At 38.9% G+C, this 26266-nt stretch overlaps 3 protein-coding genes across 4 annotated transcripts in view; 1 reads left to right on the forward strand and 2 right to left on the reverse strand.

The window, feature by feature from the left end:
- The window catches only part of rubcnl (rubicon like autophagy enhancer), a 30724-nt gene extending 8002 nt beyond the window's left edge, over window positions 1-22722 (forward strand). Inside the window, exons 4-17 of one of the 2 annotated variants that reach the window (XM_015007647.2) lie at window positions 995-1260; window positions 2288-2385; window positions 2938-3271; window positions 16600-16639; window positions 16731-16839; window positions 17159-17295; window positions 17397-17461; window positions 18423-18462; window positions 18546-18623; window positions 19404-19524; window positions 19638-19699; window positions 20844-20997; window positions 21155-21245; window positions 22379-22722. In XM_015007647.2, the coding sequence (XP_014863133.2) occupies window positions 995-1260; window positions 2288-2385; window positions 2938-3271; window positions 16600-16639; window positions 16731-16839; window positions 17159-17295; window positions 17397-17461; window positions 18423-18462; window positions 18546-18623; window positions 19404-19524; window positions 19638-19699; window positions 20844-20997; window positions 21155-21245; window positions 22379-22476 (1693 nt within the window). In that variant the 3' untranslated portion in view covers window positions 22477-22722. The remainder of the gene's footprint in view (window positions 1-994; window positions 1261-2287; window positions 2386-2937; window positions 3272-16599; window positions 16640-16730; window positions 16840-17158; window positions 17296-17396; window positions 17462-18422; window positions 18463-18545; window positions 18624-19403; window positions 19525-19637; window positions 19700-20843; window positions 20998-21154; window positions 21246-22378) is intronic. The other variant, XM_088011942.1, reaches the window with a different exon arrangement.
- On the reverse strand, window positions 6552-8216 carry LOC148160510 (mas-related G protein-coupled receptor member A4-like). Its single transcript, XM_088003695.1, has 3 exons — window positions 7977-8216; window positions 7616-7776; window positions 6552-7528 (listed from the first exon to the last, which is right to left on the reverse strand). Exons 1-3 carry the CDS (start codon window positions 8181-8183, stop codon window positions 6976-6978), a joined length of 921 nt encoding a protein of 306 aa, XP_087859821.1. The 5' UTR covers window positions 8184-8216; the 3' UTR covers window positions 6552-6975.
- On the reverse strand, window positions 10245-11574 carry LOC106930230 (uncharacterized). The gene is made up of 2 exons (XM_015007656.2): window positions 11356-11574; window positions 10245-11154 (listed from the first exon to the last, which is right to left on the reverse strand). The coding sequence occupies exons 1-2, from the start codon at window positions 11539-11541 to the stop codon at window positions 10354-10356; spliced, it is 987 nt and encodes a 328-aa protein (XP_014863142.2). The 5' UTR covers window positions 11542-11574; the 3' UTR covers window positions 10245-10353.
- Window positions 22723-26266: the final 3544 nt, after the last annotated feature.

Here is a 26266-nt window from a genome sequence, read left to right on the forward strand (position 1 = left end):
ATTTCTGATCACCACTTAAAAATGAACACAGCTAACATTATTAGATTTCAGTCGATTCGGTTCTGATGGAGCCTCTGACTAAAGAAGCTGTTGTTGTGAAGAAGTCTCATAAAGAGGATGGTCAGGGCATCTTGCTGCAAACACTGAAGTACATAAACGTCCGCAAGAAGTACAGCATGTTCCGTCGCTTCTTTTATTTATCTCGCCCCAAGAATCAGATATTTTTGGCTTTTACTTTATCTTTTATGAACATATTCTGAGTCAAGTTTCAGTCGCTAAACAGTTGGGTAAATCCCCCGAACGGCAAAGCAAGTGGAAAACGTCTGAAAACTTGAGTACTACAGTTGGTATTCAGAAAAGTAGCTGTATGTTTCTCATGTGAAGATAGAAAAAATGTGGCAGGACACAAAGCTTAGAGTTCAGAAATCGCCTAAAACTGCAACAAGAAACGAAAGACAGAAGACAATCTTTAGTTGGATCCAAACTAAAACTAAAATACGCAAAAACAGAGCTGAAGATGAGTCAGTTATGTGTGTTTTTACTGTCAAACAGAATCAAGTTTTCATGTCCCTCATATGAAAACCTGCATTCAGCAAAGACTACATGGTGGGACAGTTGTTGCCTTGCATGTTCCATGTGTTGCTATGCTATGCTATGGTAACGGTAGCATGCCTCCTTTTTAGTTCTGATATGATTTTATGATCATTTCACCTACGAGATATCGTATATCTCTGCATCAGTGAACAGTAATAAGAGATGCAGCATCCGTTATCTCTGGGCGCTCCAACTTCCTCCCCCAGAACAAGAATATACATGCTAGCTTGATTGGACTCCCTTTAGGTAGAAATGTATGTATGCACAGCTGTTTTGTTCTCTGAGTTTCTTAATGTAATACCTATTTCAGTTACTACAAAAACCTGCATTCTGGACATTTGTACTCTAAGCTATCATTCTTATAATAATTCTAATTTGACTTAAAATGTGCTCCTCCTAGCATGGACTCTTCCCCTCCGTCGCCCGGTTCATGTGACCAGTGTGAGTGTCTGACGTCTACCGGTAAGGAGGACGCAGAGCGCCGGCTGACTTCCTGTCACCAACCGTTCGAAACCACGGTGGAGGATGAGAAGCCGCGTGTTTCTCTATCGTCAAGCCCGATCAGCATCCTGAGCAGCCAGGACCAATCCAGCAGAAGCCCTCAGCAACCTGAGAAGGAGCACAGGGGGTGGAGCCTAAACAGCTGGAGTACCCCCAACAGGACAGGTACCACAGGATTAAGCCTGTCGCAGTGAGCAATAAATCAGTTCATGGTGTGATAAATTAAATCGAGATTGATCATTTCTATTTGTGTGATTGGTAGTCTTTCTTGTGTGTCTTCTTCTACCAAAGCCTGGATGACAAAAGGTTTCAGTCTGATGCTTTGGTCTCAACTGGCCTGTTTGATGAAGGACAGTTATGTTGACAGAGACTTTAGTATTCATTATATTTGTTGTTTTGGTTGTATTTTGGATATTTAAAACGTCGTCCACTTTAAATGTATGTTAGAAATTAAATTCAAATTCAAAAAATTCTTTGTTGATCCCAAAGTCTTAACTTGAGCTGAAGTCTTGAATAACTTCAATATTATAGCTTATCGCGATAACTTCTGGGACAATTTATCGTCCAGCAAAACTTATCATGAGAGGTTTGCATGTCATTTACCTTTTTTTTTTCTTTTTAGTCTCATATGTATTGAGTTAGATTTTAACTTGTGTACACAAACATTATAAATGTGAGAAAATGTGTGTATTAACAATGAAAATATTTAACTATTAGCGTAATAGTGAAACATAAAAACATTTTCATTCAAATGATAGCAAAATGGGCTTTTATTGCATCATTTATCAATTATGATAAATTTCTTTTCATAATAAATTTCAATTTATCATTGTCACAATAAATTCCAATTGATGTTTTTGGGGAAAAAAATGTTTTTATTGTCGAGATTCTTAAGTTTAATATTTTTTTCCCACTGTTTGTTCATGTGATTGGTGTCCTACAGAAGCGCTTTACCAATGAGATACTTTTTGCTATGTTTGACATGTCATGATGTAATAAACAGTTCTTATTGTGATAATTGTGCCACAAAATATTGTGATAAAAAGTTAAGTCCATATTACCCACCCCTCATACATCTGAAAAATAAATGTAGCTTAAAAAAAACCTGAGACATTTTAGCGATTAACATGAGAACTCATTAATATTGATGACAGTGCTGAACTTTAACGTGTGTTTATCTGTTTTGCATCAGGTCACTCCTCCTCAAAGCCTCACAGCAAAGACCGAAGCTGCTCTGAACTCCTGGATTTACCTGCAGACATCTTTAGGACCAGCTGTGAGCTGGAAAAGGTCTGCCATTATGATTTCACTGCTTTTACAATCATTTATGTAGATTTGTAGCAATTTAAAGCCTAAAAACACTCTGAAAATACCACAATTTTCTTTTGAAACATGTCTTCACCACTGTTCATAAAATAGTTCTGTAGGTTCCTTAACCAACGTCGCCACCTTGTGGCAATGCTTTCAACATGACATAATAATAATAGTACTTTCTGTTTTAATCCTACAATAGCAGTTTGTCCCTTCCCCCTTTCGCCCAGAGCATAATTTACATATACGTTCTTCTTACATCCATTATCAGGTTTTGAGTCAGATTTTAAATTACCCAACTGGCATAGTATGCCACAATAAAATGCTACATATTGTTTTGCTAGGTCTGTGGAACAAGGCAGCAAATTCAATGGAAAACGTCACAAATATTAAAAAGAAAGAACGTTCCTCTAAGAACCAATTTGGTCATATATGCAAGCAGAATTTAGAGTTTGCCTTTAACCCGGCTGTTTTCCCCAGTAAAGGTTCTGATAGTGAAAAATTTGTCTCTGATGTTCTGCGTGTGTGCAGGAGAACGCTCACTTTGTTGTGGTGGACATGATGCTGGAGGTTCTGGAAGGCGTCAAATGGACTCTGAGCTTCGACTCCGTGATGTATAAGCACTGCGTTGTGTGCTCAAAGACACAGCCGAGCTCTGAGCGGCGCAACCCGGCGCGCACACACGGCTCCAACGCTTCCGGCTGGATCGCTCCTCAGAGATCCAGCTGCAAGCGCAGGCTTCTGCGTGACGACACGAGGCCGCAGCGGACGGACCGGCGTGCGGATACACAGGAACCACAGGCTACTCACAATGAACATCAAACCAAGAGTCGGTCCATCCTTTCTACTGACAGCGGGTTTGAAGGTAAAAACTTTTTTTTTTTTTTGCCTTCAATTGTTTTATCTCAGTGTCAGAAACAGATTATTTAAAATTTCCAGAGAAAAGAGGCATTCGAATATATAAAGATCTAATTCAAATGTAATTCATTGATCCAAAGGTAAATTGAATGTTGTAACTCATATTAATTCAAAATTGATGACGATTCTAGGGGCCCTGACCAACAGGGGGGCGCCACAATTTCATTATTTATATTTTGTTCACAGAAATACAAAATTAATCATATTGTATTTTTTCAAAGATTGTTTTCAGCAGTAAAAATTTAATGTTACCCCTCCCAGACCAAAAGACACACATCCGTTTTTGCCCTGAACCCCCCTATCGGCGTGAAATGGTTCGTTCCTGCTTGGAGCGCTGAACAGTGACGCTGTTAGCAGCAGACAGTAGGAAACACGAATGGCTTTTGCAGTTACTATGCTACCAAGAAAAGTTATGAAAGCAGGTTTTCAAAAAACAAAATAGAGAGACGGAGAGAGAGAAAAAGACAAGAGTGTTAATTTATAACCCAGTTTTTCTCCAAGAGAGGTGAGTAGGCTGTGTGAGATTATCAACCATTTAGCATAATTAGCTTAGCTACAAACTACTGATTCCCTCCATTTCACTAGCATTTAATGAATTAGCGACCTACTAGTTCAGCACTGCCATAGCAGGTTAGTGCTAAACTTATGCTGTCAATTATTATTATTTTAAGACCATAGTCTTATCAGGCTGGTATGATAAATAACTGAGACTTAACTGTTTTGCAAAATATATTTTTTTTCTACAATGAGATGGTGCTCCGATTTAGTAATTTGGTAATCCAAATTACAATTATTAATGATTGCCATAAGCACTTGTAATATTTTTTCATAGCCAACAGTCAGTTAAACCTGTTACAATACAACATTTTTGGTTTCCTGCATGAAGGGCCCCTTAAAATAACAATAAATTATTAGTAATAATTATTAATAGCTGCACAAGCATTTATACAAATTCAAATCCACATGTTTGGTTGCAGGGATTCAGTGATGGGCAGATGAGGCCTCACTGGGTGTGTGGCACATTTCCCTAACTGTGTCGACACTGAGTTGAAACTGTTGCCGTGTCACTTGCAGTGACATCTGCTGGATTTAGAAAGTCATTGCAGGCAAATTCAATAAAGATGGGAGTATTAACCGGTTCATCCCCCTCATGCCGCACAGTGATGCCTCAGCATAGTGGAAGAGCTCCGGTTACAGTAAGACAAAACCTGGAAGCAAAGCCTCCATGTTTTCATCTACAGTATGAAGGAAAGTTAATCCATGTAAACTAACTCAAATATCCCATGGAAAAGAATATGAATAATCTGAAATTAAAATGATCAAAAGTGGAAATGCGAATGTAATAATTATTTTCTGTGATAAGATCAAAATGATCGCACACGGGAGTAAACTTCCTCTTCCTCTGTTGATTCATGCCGGTTTTAAAATATGAGCCAAAAACCAACGCAAAGCAAAGAACATAAACGATCCATCCAGCAAAACCCACAAAGGTATCGACACAGTTTCTCCCTCGATGCAATTTGGGGCGGTCACATCCAAACGACACAGGAACTGCATCGGTCACGTGGTTTTCCTTAAAGTGATACGCACACCGACACGAATCCCATTGTAACCTTTAACAGAGAACCAGTGGCAACCTCAGCTCACAGTAAATATTAATCACACAAATGCAAAGTAAAAAGTACAATATTTCATTTTAACTTTCAACATTTCAGTCTGCTTCCAATGGAAATAAATCTTATTTTTCTTGTCATTTCAGCAGCCAAGCATATTTGTCAGATCATCAAACAAACTTTATTATTGAAGCAGATTTAAAATGAGTGATTTAACTTCCTAAGGGGGGAAATATCCAAACTAACCTCATGTGAAAAAGCAAACCTGATACATGTTTGTGCCACCATTTTAAATCTTTGTAGAGAATTTTTCCACTAAATTCTCTACAATTAAACCAACTTTTTCAAAATTGGTTCAATTTAGCTCCTCTGGAAAGATTTTGAGCAAAAACAGTTTAAAACAAAACTTTAATTCCACTTTACATCCAGACTTTAATTTAGCCACTCAGGAATATTTAGTTTATTTTTTTAGCCTTTCAGAAGTGATGATCACTAATCGCTGACTAAAGGTTTTCAACATTTCCTGGCAGAAAGGAAAATTCATGATTAAAATATTTATGGCTAAATTGTCCAAGTTGTGAGTCAGAAAGACGGCTTCTCATTTTCTGTCGCTACTCGCTGGATCCTCACATCGTCTCCTGTCACTTCCCCGTCTTCTCCTCGTGCCTCCTGGTTTCTTTAGATATGTAACTGAGAAATTCAGATATAAGAACCAAACGTTGCATTATATTATAATCCTACCTGTAGATGTTCACCTATTCTATTCCTTTTATCAAGGAGGATTGAAGCACATACATGAAACTATGAACATACTGACAGTAAGTGCAGATAAGCAACTAAACCAGAGCTAAATAACTATTAAAACCATTATTTCTACAGCTTTAAATCTAACAAGTGTACTGCTCTAGATTTTTTATATCAAAGAATGAGAAGCTGTTTCAATAATTAGAGAAAGATTAATCTTTGTCTTTAAGTTTCTTTATTTGAAGGCAAAAGCGTTCAAAGACCCGACTCACTGAACGCAGTCAGGAGAAGAGCCCTGAACGACACACATCACATGGTTATAGAGTCACAGCAAGGAAGAGACCCACCCAAAGTCTGACCTTATCTCTATTAGCAGATGGACCACAGAGACAATCCTGACCCCCAGCTCATGAACCGTCCCTCACCTCTTGGAGGGGACGATTTTACGGCAGGAAAGAGAACCGATAAGGATTTCAGGAGAAACTTCTGATTCTTCTTTGTCACTCGTGGGTTCAGGTCAAACCAGGGTACAAACTACATTCCACATTCAGTCCTTTAAGACAATTTCCAGATCAAGCATTTAACCCAAGATGTCTTCAGGTCTCTTCTGCCATCACAGCTGTGGAAACATCTAAACATGATCTGGAAACTTCTTTAATGGAAAAACACATGTTGCAGAAACACAAAAACACAGCAGATATAATCAGTGAATAAATGGTAAAAAGTTTAATCAGTTCCATCAAAGATCAAATAAAGCTAAAAATGAAATTTTCTGTTACAGTACATATAGTAATTATGTATGTTTGCTTTAAGCGACATGAAAAAAATACATCCATGATGAAATGCAAGTGATTATACCAGAAATTATAATTTTACACTTAATTACAATAATGTAGCAGAACTTCTTATTCCTGTAAGTTACCATATTATCAACTGTTCCACCATGAAATTGCTGCAGAGTTACAGGAAAAACGTAACAGTGGACATAACTCATACAAAGACCAGCAAAAAATATTGAGTCGACACTTGAACCAGTTCATGTTAAGATTGTCTGAAGATATAAAAGTAAATAAAAAATGTAATAACTAAAGAGAAATAAAAATGATCTACATGAGTGAAACAAATGCTCAGAGTGACACTGAACTAAACAGTGTCTTCAGTAGCTGATAGTTTACATTACATTAGTAGATAGTTTGCCAATAAAAATATTTCTAATGAAACATTTCAGAAAAATAACCTGTATCTGTTGCTACTGCCAGCTGTGTGTGGAGGCTCTCTTGAATAGTAATAAAACCTAAACAGTCTCAGTATCTGTAGCAGGCCTGATTTCACAATCTGTGCTGCTCAACTCCAGATTGTTACACATTTTAGAACAGAGTGAAGCCAGAAACTTATCCATGATGCTTTTCTGACTTAACAAATATAAAGTTGTGTCTGCAAGGGGACTAAGAAAAATACAAACAAAATAAACTGTTCCAAGAATAATGTAGTTTTTAAATGTTATTTCTTCAAGAACAATCAGAAGCCAAAAAATGATGGGCAGATAAAGCAGAGTGTAATTAAGCAGCACCACGGCCTGAATGGCTACGATTCGTCGTTTTTCATCTGCTGGGACACGAAGCGCTCCAGAGAGAGATTTGATAGTCCCAACCAAGAAGAAGATGAACAACGGAAAGGGCAGGAGGAGAAAACCTGCGAAGAAGATGATGGCATCTTGCACACCAGGAGTCACATAAAACAGTATCAGAAAAACAACAGGAAGGATCCAGACCAGACTGCAGACCACCACATATGTCTTGATGTTTCTCCTGAATCTGTACCACAGTGGCTTGGCAATGACCAGATACCTGTAGTAACAGATACAGATGTTTAGTCTCTGAAGATTATTAAGGGCAGATTGAAGTGAGAGACAGAAGAGAAACATGGAAACATGCCTTTCACAAGAGATGCACACCATGAATCCAACACTGACCATTACAGCATACAATGTGATGCGAAATAAATATATCTGTGGTGACATCCTGCAGCAGAGCTGAATGAGATCAGAGACCAGCAGGTTGATGACATAGACTGGAGCATCTTGACCCTTTTTCACCTGTGAGAAAGTCAACAGAGAAAAAATGTTAATGACTAAAAATATTCTGGACATGTTGGATGTTTCCTGTTCCACTTATTTTAGTCATTTCTAAGGACAAGACAAACTTAAACCTGAGACAAGAGAGAAGCCCAGTTTAAATATCAGGCTGAGAGTCAAATAAGTTATGAATAAATAAGTTACAATTATACTGAACTCACCTGGAAAACAACTGCAATCATCACGATAAGAATTAGAAGAAGTCCAATTCCAATGGTGATCCAATTCACCCATTGTTGGATTTGAATCAGCAAATTGTAGTAATCGTTCTCATAATTGTAGCCATATTGAGTGTCGCTGTTGTTGAGGTTCATGTTGCTGTAATTGAAACTTTTTTCCTCAGATGTGTTAAAGTTAAACTCTTCCATCCTTCAGTATTGAACCAGGAGTTTGATGACAGGAGTGACTGTAAACCAAAGAGACAAAGGTGTAAATAATTTTTAAACGTTTCAGTATAACATGCAATTCCTGACATTTTACCATCAGAATCTAAATGATATCAAATTATATTGGTAAAAGTGGACATATTTCTCAGTTATCAAGGTTTATATGTTGTTCTTTGGGTTTTCCTTAACTGGGTCCAACATGGAAATATTCACTGTTCCAACCAGAGAAAGCCAAACATTCAGTGTTTTAAAGATTTACTTCTCTGTGTTGACCAATGGACATGTTTCAATTCAGGTTCTAATGAACAACCCTGCATTAGCAAACATTTAACTGGAACAATTTAAATGTTGGAGTGAGACGGCAGTTTATATGTGTTTAATCTGAATGGTTTGTTATTTTGTTCATTTATGCTGATGCATCAGGTTTGGGGGTAAAAGTTATTTTTCACCCAGGATCCATCGCAGGAAGTTTCCTTAGACACAAAAAATGAGAATAATTTTCATGTTTTCATTTCTAATTTATTATTGTCAAAATGAATTTCATGCAGGTGACCACAGTGGGGAGGAAAAATTCCCCTTTAACAGGAAGAAACCTCCAGCAGAACCAGAACCTGGCTCAGTTCAAGTGGTCATCTGCCACAGCAGACTGGAGGTTTGAGAAAACAGAACAGATATGCAATAAAAAAAAAACAGAAGCGTTGACGTAGGATTACTTTTTATGTTAAAAGTAAAAAGTTAACAGCAGAAGAGAGAAAACAATTAATTACCGTTTATATGATCTCAGATGATGCCGTCTTCTAGAAAGGCATCACAGCCAAACAGACCAGAAGAAGCTTCTGTGGATTGAGGGAGAAAATGAAAATATGAAGTTAACCATTTAATTAAAAATAAATAATGCAAACTGAACAGTAGCAGAAGAAGAAAGTAGGAGAGAGAGATAAAGTGGTCAGTTTGTCCTCCAGTAGCCTGAACCTACAGCAGCAGAACTTAAACCATGCATGTCTACGATTGGCAGGTAGCATAATTGTTTTTAATTTGTTCTACCAGTAGTATTAATTATGGGATATATTTTAACAACATATTATATTGGATGTAATCTTTTATTTCTGAAAAATTATATTTACCTTTGAAAGTTTCAGGGACAGAGATGGTTCCTGTTTTAGCCAGTTATCCTTCTCATCTTAACGATCTGCAGCCTGTGCATTCTCTATATCTACATACCATAAGGTGTCTGACCAATCACATCTGACTAATAAGATATGAAAGGAAATGGGCACAGAGATGATGTAAGTTCACTTCCTTTATAAACAGGAAGAAAGTGTTTTTTAAGATCATAAAGTATTTCAGTTTTCTAAAACTCAGTTCTCATGAACCAACTTCTTCCAACTCAATTCATTTCAGTTATATAGCGTCATTTAACAATAAATATCCTTTAAAGGTTCTTTCCAAATAAATTACTCTCTTCTGCCATCACAGCTGTGGAAACATCTAAACATGATCTGGAAACTTCTGTAATGGAAAAACACATGTTGCAGAAACACAAAAACACAGCAGATATAATCAGTAAATAAATGGTAAAAAGTTTCATCAGTTCCATCAAAGATCAAATAAAGCTAAAAATGAAATTTTCTATTACAGTACATATAGTAATTATGTATGTTTGCTTTAAGCGACATGAAAAAAATACATCCATGATGAAATGCAAGTGATTATACCAGAAATTATAATTTTACACTTAATTACAATAATGTAGCAGAACTTCTTATTCCTGTAAGTTACCATATTATCAACTGTTCCACCATGAAATCGCTGCAGAGTTACAGGAAAAACGTAACAGTGGACATAACTCATACAAAGATCAGCAAAAAATATTGAGTCGACACTTGAACCAGTTCATGTTAAGATTTTCTGAAGATATAAAAGTAAATAAAAAAATGTAATAACTAAAGAGAAATAAAAATGATCTACATGAGTGAAACAAATGCTCAGAGTGACACTGAACTAAACAGTGTCTTCAGTAGCTGATAGTTTACATTACATTAGTAGATAGTTTGCCAATAAAAAGATTTTTAATGAAACATTTCAGAAAAATAACCTGTATCTGTTGCTACTGCCAGCTGTGTGTGGAGGCTCTCTTGAATAGTAATAAAACCTAAACAGTCTCAGTGTCTGTAGCAGGCCTGATTTCACAATCTGTGCTGCTCAACTCCAGATTGTTACACATTTTAGAACAGAGTGAAGCCAGAAACTTATCCATGATGCTTTTCCGACTTAACAAATATAAAGTTGTGTCTGCAAGGGGACCAAGACAAATACAAGCATGAAGCACAACTTTAGTAATACTGAAGATTTCTAATTTTCCAATACTATTCAGATACAAAATGACGATGGGCAGATAAAGCAGAGTGTAATTAAGCAGCACCACGGCATGAATGGCTATGATTCGTCGTTTTTCATCGGCTGGGACACGAAGCGCTCCAGAGAGAGCTTTGATAGTCCCAACCAAGAAGAAGATGAACAACGGAAAGGGCAGGAGGAGAAAAACTATGAAGAAGATGAAGGCATCTGGCAGAGTCACATAATACAGTGGAATTAAAACAACAGGAAGGATCCAGACCAGACTGCAGACCACCACATATGTCTTGATGTTTCTCCTGAATCTGTACCACAGTGGCTTGGCAATGACCAGATACCTGTAGTAACAGATACAGATGTTTAGTCTCTGAAGATTATTAAGGGCAGATTGAAGTGAGAGACAGAAGAGAAACATGGAAACATACCTTTCACAAGAGATGCACACCATGAATCCAACACTGACCAATACAGCATACAATGTGATGGAATAGGAGTGGCCATATGACAATATGTCTGGTGACATTCTGCAGCAGAGCTGAATGAGATCAGAGACCAGCAGGTTGATGACATAGACTGGAGCATCTTGACCCTTTTTCACCTGTGAGAAAGTCAACAGAGAAAAAATGTTAATGACATAAAAATATTCTGGACATGTTGGATGTTTCCTGTTCCACTTATTTTAGTCATTTCTAAGGACAAGACAAACTTAAACCTGAGACAAGAGAGAAGCACAGTTTAAATATCAGACTGAGAGTCAAATAAGTTATGAATAAATAAGTTACAATTATACTGAACTCACCTGGAAAACAACTGCAATCATCACTATAAGAATTAGAAGAAGTCCAATTCCAATGGTGATCCAATTCACCCATAGTAGGTAATTGATGTCATTATTGTAGCCATATTGAGTGTCACTGTTGTTGAGGCTCATGTTGCTGTAATTGAAACTTTTCTCCTCAGATGTGTTAAAGTTAAACTCTTCCATCCTTCAGTATTGAACCAGGAGTTTGATGACAGGAGTGACTGTAAACCAAAGAGACAAAGGTGTAAATAATTTTTAAACGTTTCAGTATAACATGTAATTCCTGACATTTTACCATCAGAATCTAAATGATATCAAATTATATTGGTAAAAGTGGACATATTTCTCAGTTATCAAGGTTTATATGTTGTTCTTTGGGTTTTCCTTAACTGGGTCCAACATGGAAATATTCACTGTTCCAACCAGAGAAAGCCAAACATTCAGTGTTTTAAAGATTTACTTCTCTGTGTTGACCAATGGACATGTTTCAATTCAGGTTCTAATGAACAACCCTGCATTAGCAAACATTTAACTGGAACAATTTAAATGTTGGAGTGAGACGGCAGTTTATATGTGTATAATCTGAATGGTTTGTTATTTTGTTCATTTACGCTGATGCATCAGGTTTGGGGGTAAAAGTTATTTTTCACCCAGGATCCATTGCAGGAAGTTTCCTTAGACACAAAAATGAAAATAATTTTCATGTTGCATGTTTTCATTTCTAATTTATTATTGTCAAAATGAATTTCATGCAGGTGACGACATTGGGGAGGAAAAACTCCCCTTTAACAGGAAGAAACCTCCAGCAGAACCAGAACCTGGCTCAGTCCAAGTGGTCATCTGCCACAGCAGACTGGAGGTTTGAGAAAACAGAACAGATATGCAATAAAAAAAAAACAGAAGTGTTGACGGAGGATTACTTTTTATGTTAAAAGTAAAAAGTTAACAGCAGAAGAGAGAAAACAATTAATTACCGTTTATATGATCTCAGATGATGCCGTCTTCTAGAAAGGCGTCACAGCCAAACAGACCAGATGGAGCTTCTGTGGATTGAGGGAGAAAATGAAAAAGCATAATTGTTTTTAATTTGTTCTACCAGTAGTATTAATTATGGGATGTATTTTTAACAACATATTATATTGGATGTAATCTTTCATTTCTGAAAAATTATATTTACCTTTGAAAGTTTCAAGGGACAGAGATGGTTCCTGTTTTAGCCAGTTATCCTTCTCATCTTAACGATCTGCAGCCTGTGCATTCTCTATATCTGCATACCAAATGGTGTCTGACCAATCACATCTGACTAATCAGACATGAAAGGAAATGGACATAGAGATGATGTAAGTTCACTTCCTTTATAAACAGGAAGAAAGTGTATTCTAAGATCATAAAGTATTTCAGTTTTCTAAAACTCAGTTCTCATGAACCAACTTCTTCCAACGCAATTCATTTCAGTTATTTAGCGCCAATTAACAATAAATATCCTTTAAAGGTTCTTTCCAAATAAATTACACTTTACGTTTTAACACCTGTTTTACCTTCTTTGCTCACATTGAACAGTTTAAACCATGCATGTTCTGGGACTCTGCTGTCAGCAAGCAGCACCTCATCTGATAGCTATAACTCTAACTCTAGAGAAGCAAAGCTGCAGTCATGGACACATTTCACATTATAGACAAATATGGGCATGCTGGGTGCAGGATGCACTGCATTGCTCTCTTTTGCTGTTGCTTCATCACCCATGTTGGTTCTTCCATCCTCCTTTATGTGCTGTTAGCTGGTGGGCTATCACTCGAGATGTGGTGGGCCAACTGTGGGCCTCCAGACACTTTGGTGTGGGTTGCTTTATGTTTGCCTCCCTGCAGATGACTCAGCAGAAAGGTGATGCCACTGGCATCTGGCAACCAACAACCCTCCCCCCACATATACTCTATATCCACACACTTTCACACATAAGGAAATGGCTGAAGTCACAAATACAGATGTTCCCCATGTACTTTTGTACCAGATGCAGCTTTATTTAATAAAGAACGTCACACATTTAAGACACTATCTCCAGGTATTTTGTATGGACTTAAGTGTGGCCAGCTCCTCAGTTAGTGTAGGAGCTAAATGACACTAACTCAGTGTTTTCTCCCTCAGCCTGCTGGTCTGGTTTCTTCTCTCAGCTGCATCCTGTCAGGAATCAGCCACCAGTTCTCTATGTAGTAATCAATCCCTTTGGTATATAAGCAGGACGAAGTAGTTTGAAATTCTTACCTATGATGAAAATCTTCAGTGGCTCATTGTGTGAACAAAAATAAATAAAAACATTAATATTTTACTGTACTATAGGCTCCCTGTACGGATAAGTGGAAGAAATATATATTTTGGTTTTGCCATGGAGAGGAGAGTAATTAGTTACATTTACTTGTACTGCTGTAATTAATTGTCTAATTTATACTTGAAGATGTTTCTAAAACCCATCAAGAGTAGCTCAAGATATTTCAGAAAAAAAATACCTTCATGTACTTAAGGCGTCAATTTAACTAAGTATGATAAAGGCAACAGCTTTACCATATGTAGTAAACTTGAATAATATTTCAACAACACATGTCAAGTTTTATCTGGTAGTTGTGATCATAAATTAGCTCCATAAACAGGAAGTAAAAATGAGAGATTTGGTAATGTCCTGTATGGTAAACATTATTTAACATAAAACAAACTGCAAGCTCAATGCTTGATTTCAATAATCAAATAACTGATTCAGACTGAAGTTATTCCTTTTCTCCACTAATTTGCTATCAGTGAACAAAATTATGACATTTTATACTGAAATAAGTGAGCATGTTTTCCAAACACAGGAGAACAGAAAGAAAGAATGAAGTTGTTGAACACAAAGTTCAAGAATAAAACTGAGCAAACTTACAGTTTGTTCAAACAGTTCGAGGTGTTGAAGACGAAGATTTAAACCCAACAGGCTGTGAAAGATGTGAGCTGCTTTCTGGAAGGAAGCAGAGCATCACCTGTGATAAAGATGGACAGACAGATGGGTGGGGCAGCAACAGTGGAGTTCCTGGAACAGCAAATTTAGTGTGTTGAGAAACACTAAAAAAGAAGAATACACCCCTAATTTTCTATCAGAATTGGTCTTGTCTTCTGTCTTTTGTCTTTTTTTTAACTGTCTCTCAACACACTACACTCTCCCCCATTTTAAAAGATGTCTCCAGACATCTAGAGTAGAAATAACAAATATAACTATAAAAATTCAGGTTTGTCGCTTGAAATGTTTATCGCTTGTCAAAGTGTCATTGCCCTAAAATGTCCACACACTGACAATGTGAACACTGACGATAATCCCCTTACCTACGTCCTGAGCACAGCTAGGCTAAATGCCACCAGACATCGCTGGGTTGGGGAGTTAGCTGACTTTCATTTCACCATAAAATATAGACCTGGTGAAGCTAATGCTGATGCTGACACCCTCTCACGTTACCCAGTCCCTCTAGAGAAACATGTGAGTGAATATACAGAAGTCAAGCCCCCAGAGGTGGTTTCTGCAATCTGGCAGGGGGACGAAGCTATGAGAGGTGGTGATGTACCATGGGTGGCTGCATTAAGTTTGCACCACATTGATGATGACACAAACAGTGAAGGCCCCCCAGTTGTCACCCCAGATAATATTAGTGCGGCACAGAGGGGTGATGCTGCCATCTGTGAGGTGATAAACCTGAAAATGAAGGGATGGAAGCCAAACAGTAAAGATTAGAGTCAGATGGGTCGAGAGACACGCAGGCTGGTAAATGAGTGGAAAAGACTAACATTGGACAGGGAAGTGTTGTACAGACAGACTGAACAGAAAACAGCTGGTTTTACCCAGCAAACTGAGGCAAACGGTGTTAAAAACGCTGCATGATGACATGAGACATGTTGGTGCTGACAAAGTCATCCAGCTTGCCAGAGAGAGGTTTTATTGGCCTTTAATGCAAAATGACATTGAAGATCATGTCATCCGTCAGTGCAGTTGTGTCAAGCAGAAACAACCAAACGAGCTTCAGAAGCACCAATGGGCTCAATAACAACCAGCAGCCCTTTTGAGCTCATTTCTGTAGATTATTTGCACCTTGAGCCAAGCAGAGGTGGTTATGAGTACATTCTGGTTCTGGTTGATCATTTTACTCGCTTTGCACAAGCCTACGCAACTGAGAACAAATCAGGCAAAACGGCAGCTGAGAAGAGTTTTTATGACTTTATTCCCACTTTGGCTACCCTGAAAAGTTACATCATGACCAGGGAAGAGTTTGAGAATAACCTGTTCCACCGACTCCAACTAAGACTTGATGAATCCATAAACAGGGTGAATGTGTATTCTGCTTATTAACCAGCAGGGGGAGACATCAGCGAGACAGAACTGGTTTTGATTGCTCAGTTTTGTAGAAAATGCTCATGTATCCCTTTAATAAGCAGATTTTTTTTGTGAATCATTCATCCCATCAATTTATTTATTTATTTATTTAGACAGAATATCCTTATTTTAGCATAGGACCAAAATCTGCCAATAATTTCTTCGTTTGGTATTGTTATGATTTCTTTGGGAACTTTTAGACCTTCCTATTAATGTAAGAAATCAAGATAAACCGGTGGGCGTGGTGGAGATGTTTTTGTTTGTCTCAAATGTCTTGTGGTGTGACGACAGAAGGTTTTGTAAAAAATAAAAAAAATTATCCACCTTTTGAACTTGTAAGATTCACAGGAACACACTTTTGTTTAGGTCTAGGTTGAAAGACAGCTTTAGTTGTTGTTCTGTTTGTACTTTTGCTAAAAAAGCAAACATCATATACTAATCAAGTCAGAAGTGTGTTCCAGAAACAAACCACTCACGGCCAACTTTCTTGGAATAACTTTGAGTTTTGGAGCTCAGGAGGGCGTGACAAGCAGTTTCAAAGTGTTCGATGTTTTTATTTCTAAATGGTGGCTCACGTCGCAGGCTGCTGCACAACGCAGCTCCCCGTCATATAAAATGATCAGATAGCGTTGCTCTTATTTCTTTAACAGATGTATGAGCAGAAACAGAAACCGCAGCAGGATGTGAATATGCAATAAATTCATCTGATCTGATGATCAGTTTTCAGACGGAACCAACATGCAAACATCTTAAATATAAAACCAAACATAGAGAATCAACATAACTCCCTGTGTTACATGTCGGTTCATCTTTTTACTGTTGTTTTATGAATAAAGAATCATGTGCTTCAATTTCAGACTGTGGGGTCGGCACAATGACACCAGATTTGATCGGAAAGTAAGACATTTTCTTCATCTACAGCTCAATCCACAGCATACATTTGACGCACCGAGTGTCTCTGAATGTGTATCATGTGGTGTTTCGCCAGCAGTGCAGAGTGGCTGGCCCAGCAGCTGGTGCTGGAGTTCAAAAGGAAGTGGCTTCCTTCCCACGTGCATCGGAGAGGACGGCAAAGCCTCCGCAGCTCACTGCAAGAGGTGAAAACTTAGCAGAGCCGAAAAGTTTGTTTGTTTTTTTCCTTGCAAACCGACCATGAGCATCAAAATTTGGTTAAATAAAGATTTGCACACCAGCCCTGTTTAGTCCGCTTTAGTCAAACTCTGGTTCGTTTACGTTCCGAGGTCCATCATCTGTGCTTAAAGTCACTATTGATTTGTGTTTAGTTATTTCGTTTCCAGTTTGTGTTGGAATGGATTTGTTACGTCTTCATAGCCCGTGAGTTTCTGCATGGAAGCCTTAGTTGTTATAATGGGATTATAAATAAACCATGACCCCTCTTCCATTGGTCTCCATTAGTTACCAGGTACTGGAGGCGTGGAGGTAAAGACCGGGAGCCTGACGGAGGAGATCCGACTCAGGACCAGGATGAGGGGAACCCTTAACTGGGCACCGCCCAGTTTCCAGATCATTTTCTCTATCCAGCCACAACAAAGGTCATGACCCCTTCTGAGCAGACAGAAATGTCAAAAACAAACAAAAAACTATCAGGGAAATGTGACTGGATGTTAAATAACCTTTTTGTTTCCTGCTCTAGACGGAGTGAGGTGGTAGCCTTACAACACTACCTGTGCGCGGGCTGTGGGACAGAGGTGGAGCCCAGTGAGTGTCGACGACAACCAATTCAGACATTTACATTTTGGGGATTTATGTTTGAGGGACAGAACAATTAACTGTGACGCACACACGTTTTAGGAGTGCGACAATGCATCAAGCTTACGAAGCGTGTACAATTCATGACACAAGAACAACATTTTAGCAATTTTGGGAAAACTAAGACTCACTATTTATTTATTTTTTTACAAATAGAGCAGAGGTTTCACCAATCCACAAAAATGTGATGAATAATTAATTCCAGCTTACACTAGATCATATTCTGCAGATATTAAGCTAATGCTAATGTATCACAAATGCTTGTGTTTCTTGTTTTACAAATAGATCAAAGGTCTCATGAATATTTTCACACTCCATACAATCATCCACTTCATGTTTGATCAAACTGCCTTTAGCTTTGGCACAGATAAGAGGCTAACTTCTGCCGTGTTTGCAGCTAACGTTTAGCTAGCAGCTGAACACAGTGCGAGCTTGTAGATTGTCTTTTATGTGTCATTTATTAGCTGAATATCTGAATCTAAACAGCTTAACGAGTTGGACCTTTTTCTAACTGAAGGCTGTATATCCAGCCAGACTAAAATTTACCCTACTGTCAACACAGCAGGGCAACTCAACCACTGCTTTTCCTGCTGCACAATAAGAAACTCAGAGCAGCTGAGGCTCATAATAACTGCTTATATTTACATTACCAAATTATATGACATCAAGACTTTAATTTAGCAAGAAATGTGGTGCTCTAATACTGCAAAAATAAAAAAATGATAATAATTACAGAAACTATAGGACTGGACCGTTATGGTTTTCAGTATGTAGCTTTTTACATGTGGCACCAATTCAAATTCAGCAGCTGCAGTGAACTAAAATCAAACCCTGACTTAGTGCTAACTGAGAAACGAATGTTCAAGTTTATTGGTAGAAAACTGAGTCTGAGTTCTTCTTCTGCTTTCAGGATACATCAAGAAACTGCGGCACTGTGAATACCTGGGAAGGTACGCAAAAGATGTTATTGAAGTATTTTATTATCATTATTACTATGATGTCACTGTTAATTATTTCTGATTTTCTTTGACAGGTATTTCTGTGACTGCTGCCACAGTGGATCAGAGGCAGTCATTCCGGGTCGAGTTCTGTCCAACTGGGACTTTAGCAGGTAAACAAATAAACATTAGTAATAATAACAATGTGTCACAGCCAAAGTACTGAAATGAATGACTGCTTTGGCTGATGATATATCTGACATTTGTGATTCTAGAAGAAGCATTTATTAATATTGTTGGAGCAGTGGGGCTTGAATGTTTTACAGAATTTTATCTAATTAAAAATAATAATAATAACTAAAAGTTACATCTAAAGCATGATATTTTAATATTGCTACAAAAAGAAAAACACACTGGTGTTTTCACTTTTTGATAAAAATGTAACTTTTTCCCCCCCATAGACTTTAGTTATGCCACTCTGCTACATTTTCCTACTACTCTCCAGTTTCATAATCTTTTCAGTCGACGGCTTCGGTACCAAAAAAAAAATGCTTAAAACTGCTAATCTATTATTTTAATACGTCTGAATACAAATCATGTTCTGAATGTTTTGTATTAAAGCATTTTTCTAATGACTGTGGTTCTGATCTGTTTGAGTCGATCGGCTCTTATTTTTTATAAGGTAACAAAACTGAAGCTTCTAAACGTCCCAAATGCAGGTAGAAACTTAACTATTAGAATGAAAACATGAAATTACATGAAATACATTTCCCCCCCCCCAAATGGCAACCATCTGACATAAAGAAGTGGTAGAATGATCAGCGTTTTAAAAATATGTGCAGCTTTGGTGGTTTGTGAAAACCCAGTTGGCAAAGAAGTCAAATTTCTTTGAGATTTTCTGGATTCAAGAACAGAGTGTTTTAAAAACTGTTACACTGGTCTGAACATTGCAGGTACTCTGTGAGCGACTTCTCCAAGCAGCTGCTGGACTCGGTCTGGTCTCAGCCTCTCTTTGACCTCAGCTCCGTGGGAAAGGCTCTGTGGAGCAAAGTGAAAGACCTGGACAGGTTCAGGGTGAGTCGTTTTGGCGTTAGTAAGCGCATGCACATATCTACGTATCGCACAAATGCTGGGAGACGCAACACATAAAAAAATGAGACGCTGTCTGTCTTCATCTGTCCCCTCAGGAGCTGAGGGAGCAGCTGATCGGGATCAGGAAGCTGCTGAAAGCCTGCAGATTATCTGAGAGGTACGATATGGACATATGTAAAGCAAGTCTTTGATTTTCATGATCCAGGTGTGAGTGGCTGAAGAATGATTGTCGGGCCGAGATGAGCGAAGAGGGAACCCGAGGGAACCAACTCTGTTTGATGGTGGTGTCTCATGTTTAGATGACCTTTTTCACTCCTCTCTCAAAAATATCTCTTCCCTTTCCAAAATGCAACCCTAAAAAAGGGTCGATAGTGGCTGTAGGTGCTGTGGTTCTACATAAACACAGACTTGATATTTCAGATATTTTCCATTTGTTTCCCTCAAGTCAACTGAATCGCAAACTTTTGAGCTTCTAATCATTTCTTGGGTTTCTTTGCGCAATGAATAAAACTTTTGCTTTTGCTTTGGAGTAAGTAAAGGCTCATGAGACACACAATAGTTTAATTTTTTTAAGTCTAGTCTTATTCCAAACAAAAGCACAGAAACGTATCCAGAATTACAAACAAAACTAAACTAAGGAATAAAATTAGACAAATATATAAAATTCAAAGGAATGTACAATAATACATTTGTAGTTTTCTTTTTTAACAGATATTCATATTTTTGGAAATAATGCTGTGGCTGAAGAATGATAATTTAGTTATTAATACTTTTATCTTTTCTTGGTTTTAATTTATTTTGGGGTTCTACAAACAGTGTTAATTTAAAACAAACCTGATTTTAACACATATACAACAGAAGCATGTGTGTGTTGGTGAGAGGTAATGTTAAGCGATATATGAAAGTGAAAAAGAGACCAGTTCTGCTGTCATTGTTGTAATTTCATTTTAACATGAAACTAACAGAAATATGGAGTTTTACACATTTTTGTGGTTTCTTTGAACAAATTGACTTTATGGTTCTTTTATGAGTTTTTAAATTAGTAATTTCATATGGAGGAGTTTATTTTTGTTTCAGGAAGATGCACTTCCTGGTTTATTGCTTTTTTTTTAATTTTGAAGAAGCAATCAGGCAGCAAAAGTGACGCAAAGTAGAATCACTTCATCAAAACTCAAACCAAAATAACTTAAATCTCACATGTGTGACACTTAGAACCTGAGCACAGCGGCTAAATGTGTCGTTTCAGCTGAAACGCTGGCTGCCTGTAAACTTTTTGACGTGATGCTGTGTTTCTGCTGCAGGGTGTTGGCCGAGTTTGAGCCACTTCCTGCTCACCTGCTGGACGAGCCTCTGCTCTTCTCCATGGAGGACCTCTACAGGGTGAAGAAGGGCCAGCTGGTGGCGCAGGCCCGAGCGCTGCTCACCGCCGCCTTGGAGCACGTCGACAACTGTGAGGTTGGTCTTACCGAGCTGCACTCTGGACGACGGTTCAGTCAGTCCGTCCATCTGGACACCAGTGCTGCTGCTCTTGCCTTCAGTGTGAAGAATGGAGTGACGATTGCAGCGTTGGGCTCAGATCAAACTCTCTGGTATTTTCTCCTCTTCCCCGCAGCTGTGCAGGGGCCGAGGCTTCATCTGCGAGTTCTGTCGAGCGAAGGACATCATCTTTCCTTTTCAGAAAGACAAATGCCAGCGATGTCCAGGTAAGCAAGATTAACACAACCTAACAAAGCATTAGTCCTGAAGCATGACGGGGCAGTTGGAAATATTTTTTCTAATCTACACACTAAAGCTACAAGGTCAAAGGTCAAAGTGGCATCAACGCTCTTTAATATGGACATTAATGCTGAGTGGAGTAGACGACAAGTCCGGGTGTTTTCCCACCTGAAAGTCAAGTAGACTCTGTTTGATTCAGGGACAACATTGCGACGTTTGTTTCATTTACAGCTGGTGTGGTTCACTTTCACACTGCACTGTGTCAAACGAGCCAAACTTGTTTTCCCCCTCGCCTGTGGTGGCGCTGCAACAACTACTACTGAAGGAATTCGGCGCAAAAACCTCTGAAGAAGACATGAGCGCAACTTTCTTCTTCATGAAATGTAGACAAAATAGGAGCAGTGTCAGATTTTAACAGTTGTAGGATTTCTCTTTAGTCTTTGGCAACAAACCACAAACCATTTCTCTCGCTAGTGCTGGACTCGCATGCTTGTTTTGGTTGTATTTACCCAGAATGCTCTGCGCTATAGTCCACATCCTGTTTTTGGAGCGGTGTTCGGTTCGGCCTTCGAACCGTGCCGGAGTTCACTTCACCCGAACCGAGGCCTGCGTTTTTAGGCGGACCAGAGTTTGCTTTTTAGGTCCGCATCAGAATTCGATTACACATTCACGCCTCCCCAAATGAACCGGATTTTCTAGGCAAACAAACTAGAGGTGTATTAAAGAGGACCAGCCCTGCGACGGACTGACGACGCCTCTTGTCTGCTGGAGATAGGCATCTACAACATGCCTGAAGTTCATTCGAACTGCAAGAAAGTGAGAGAGCAATACTTTGATTGAAAAACAAAAAGCTAAGAAGATTACGGGAAACTTGCTCTGTTGAATTTCTCAAGGAGTGTAGAAATATCAGTTGGTTTATCAGCCTTATCCTTTCCTTGGAAAGATAAAGCTACATTCTCCAAGGAACGCTCATGGGATTTATTGGTACCCGTTCAAAAACTTTAAATCTGAAATCGGCCACCATGCTTTACAATTCACTGAGATGTATCTAAGCCATAGCTACTTATTAAAATCACTCCTAATTGTGCATTCACATGCAACATGTTTTCTGTCTTCACAGTGTGCAAGACCTGCTTTCACAAAGACTGTTTCCTGGGGAAAAGGTGTCCGAAATGCACACGGATCCAGTCCCGAACAAAAGTCCAGACGAAGTCATGAAGTGCAACACGAACAGAGATCTGCTGCTGGGAACCACTACACCTCTCTGGGATGTCATCCTAATTCAGTGCTGTCCCCTTTATCAGTGTTACACTTTCAAACATTGCACTTAGAAATCTTTTTACAGCTGTAATTTGCTGTCTTTTGAAATACTTTTGTTTATTTATTTGCCCTAAAACGAATGAGTTCCTTCTCCTACATGGTTGTCACATTTTTTTTTTTTCCAATATTAAACATTTGAGACAATCTTGTTTTTATCAGCGTTGTCACTGAGTCACCGGAAGCAGATGGTACTTGTGACATCCAGTGGCTTTATCCAAACAAGCACCAGCAATTCTGTGAGAAAATGACAAATGCAAAGTTTCACATATTAATTTGTGAAAACAAACTCAGATGTTATCTGAGATTGACTTTGTTTTAATCAGAGGACAAAAACTCTGAAGTTCTCTGGGAATAATGTCAATAACTTGACAACTCTATAGATATACCAACTGAAAAGCTGTCTTAAGTTTTGAGAGAAAACATCAAATAAGTACCACAGAAGTTTATTTTGTGTCTTGCTTAATGAGCCCAATTAAAACTGGGTGTAAACATTCATCTCTCCAAAGATCAGTGATTGCTGATGTATTGTGTATAATTCATCTGCTTACAGACAGAAACAACCACACAGGCCCCAGGAGACCTCAGTATGTGTTTTTGTTCAGCCCGTTTAGCCTCTGAACGGCCGGTGAAACTCTCCTGGTGGAAGTTCAGTTCACACCTTCATGGATTACCGTCAGACGACGTCGTCTCAGCCTCTGAGGTGTGGTTACAATTAAAGGTGTGAAAAAAAAAACATGTCAGCAATGACAGGATGCAGACAAACACTAGCGTGATGCAATCGCTGCCAACATTTTTCACTGGGGTTGGAAATATCTCTTAACTTTAACAGTTTCATCATCCAGATAACGAGCTGCGTTTTAAGTAAAGAGTTGATATCTAACTTTTTACCCCCACCAAACCTGCACACTGCTTTTACTCTGAAATTTCACAGCCAGTTTGATGTTTTTTTTATTGTTTTTATAGCTGAGTTAACTACAAAATTAACAGAACTACTACAGTGACATGACCAACGACTAAGGCATAAAACAATAAACCTGCTTGTGTCTCGTTCCTGCATCAGTTTTTATCATGCAGCTTAAACAGCCTGTTCTCTCGTTGGACTGATGCAAACTGCAGAGCACGTTTGTCCACGTTCAGTATGAGAGCTACTGCAACTTTTGTTCTAGTTCAGTTTGTATGTTTTATATATTTAATATCACTAAAAGTGATTAATAGTAAAAGCTCAGACTGAAGTGGAGATCTGAGGAAATTCTGTTTGTAAAATGAGAAAAATAACTTTTCTTTAGTGTCTGTGACAAATAATGCGCCGGCATATCCACATGTTGTTTTAATAACTTCATACTCTAATAAAATAATTAATATCAGTTTAACCAACATATCTGTCCACAAAGTTAAACTCCTGGCGCCATATTTAATTCCCAACTGGAAGTCTGGAAGTTTTGAAGCAATCTGATTGGCTGACAGGTTTTAGCTTTGTGTTACACTGCCCCCTATGGGTTTGGTCAATTTAAAACAACGGAGCGTACCTGTGCTGGTCCGTTTGGATAAATTATTCTGAAACCGATCACACGTGTACAAAATTATTTTTTTAAACAATGTGGCGGAGATATTTGATTTCAACAAGACCCGACTACGTGTTTACAAAACCTTAAACGCGTCTCTTCGTCAGGACACCGAAATTACATGATTGACTGGCTGCTGCTAAGAAGAACGACTGATGATGAGGGAATTCAGCGGTTTGATACAGGTGTGTTAGGGCATTGATGCATCCGGCAGCTGCTTCTGTCGGACTGTGTGTTTGGCTAGTGACAGCCACACTGCTGGCCTTTTTGACCTTTTAATCCAAATAAGTGACTTATAACCACAATCAGAAGTAATCGTGCCTTAATCATGTTTTATGAGGAAAATGAAGAGGAAAGATGGACAGAATGCACAGAAGGAACCAAGCAAAACCCACCATGTGTCGTCCAGAGGGAACTTCAACACCAGACTGCCAACGGACGACGAGACTACACATCCCTGGTTAGGAGGAACAAATACTATGGGTATCGCAACAGTGATGAATGGAGCAACTACCAGAAACCACCAGAACGAAGACGCCGCCCCAGAATCCAGCGACTGTAGCATGCGGACTACAGGAGCAGTGTGAATGGCAGAGACGGGTTTTCCAGAACGCACCACGACACACAGCCTTCAGACTGAAGGTTCGAATCTCACACAAAATAATTAAGACCGTCCATCACTTAAAACTATATTCAGCAGTAACACAGAAAACTAGCAACCCTCTGACGTTTTCTCTATGGTCGTTATACTTCCTGCTCTTTCTTTTTTTTAAAGCTTTTGTTGGCTCTAGTGGCCTTTATTTGAAAGTTTTCCGACAGGAAAGAAGGTAATGAGAGGGAGAAGACATGCGGCAAATGTGGCCAGTCAGGGAATTGAACCTGTGACTACTGCCATGAGGACTAAGGCCTCCTTTCGTGGGTCAGGCTTTGCCCCTGCACTTTCCTGCTCTTTCTGAATTACAACGGTTCAGCCCCGTCCGAAAAGACTGGCGGAACCCATTTAACGTAGCGTCCACCTGGGCCAGAAGAAACTCGGACCACCGAGCGGAGAGTAAACGAAGAATAGGTGACAGACCCTGATAGAGGTCAGTGAGTTATCAGCAGCTGCAGGTCCCAGTCCTGATGACATTGTCACCCCTGTTTCTCAGAGACCTTCAGCAGATGTACTGATGGCAGGCCTTTCTCTCTAGAACCTGTCAAAATCACTCCAAAGAGACCTAGAGCTACACCTGGCATGCGCAGACCCATCGAACAAACTGCAGGATGGAAACCTAACCATGAGGAAGAAGTGGCTCATCCTCGGGCTTTCCAATGTGACCAGATTTCCACAATTGGACATTGGGATTCTCCAGGTGGACAGCTTCCCATTGTGGAATGACAATTACAGAAGTTGAGCCTGTTGTTCGACGGGATAAACGATCAGGGTACCGAAGACCAGGCTCCCACCAGCAAAGATCTTTATTCCGAAGATCAACTTTGATCCTCTGCTCCCACACAGAGTGGTCCGTCCTCCATCATCTTAACGGACACATTCGGACTTACAGGGAACACGGTCCAGCTCTGACTGAGGTTTTCCAGACGGAGAAGGACGGTGTTCATTGGACCAGTACCACCGCGTCTATGGTACCGGTCAGCTAACGTAAATGTTCCCATTAGCCAGAGAGCACTGGAGTGGGATCTGACTATGATCGGACATTTAAAAGCTTCTGCTGCTCAATTAAATCTTTTGAACACAGATTTGACTTTTATACCCACAAAATGTTGTAATAAAGACATTAAAATGCAAAGCAGGTATTGTTGAATATACGAGCTTCAGTGTTAACTCTTATAAACTCGGCTTTATTGACGGTTGCAAGACACTTACACACTAACAGACTCTTGTATGCGTGAATCTTCAGCTGCAACCACAGTAACAGCAACAAAGTAACATAAAATAACAATGTTATATACAGGTATGACCTTCAGTAGCACCACTGAAAACACAGGCTGAGAGGAAATCCTGGCCAACAACTTTGACAGGAACGCTCTGGCAACTAGAAAGCAGCTGATAATTAACGAGAGAAATAAATGATTCAAGGGTTGAAAAACAAGCAAGTGAATAGAAAATGTTTTTTTTTTTAATCATT

The sequence above is a fragment of the Poecilia mexicana genome, unplaced genomic scaffold (assembly GCF_051168715.1).
Source record: "Poecilia mexicana isolate PSO_F unplaced genomic scaffold, ASM5116871v1 scaffold_2, whole genome shotgun sequence".
NCBI lineage: Eukaryota > Metazoa > Chordata > Actinopteri > Cyprinodontiformes > Poeciliidae > Poecilia > Poecilia mexicana.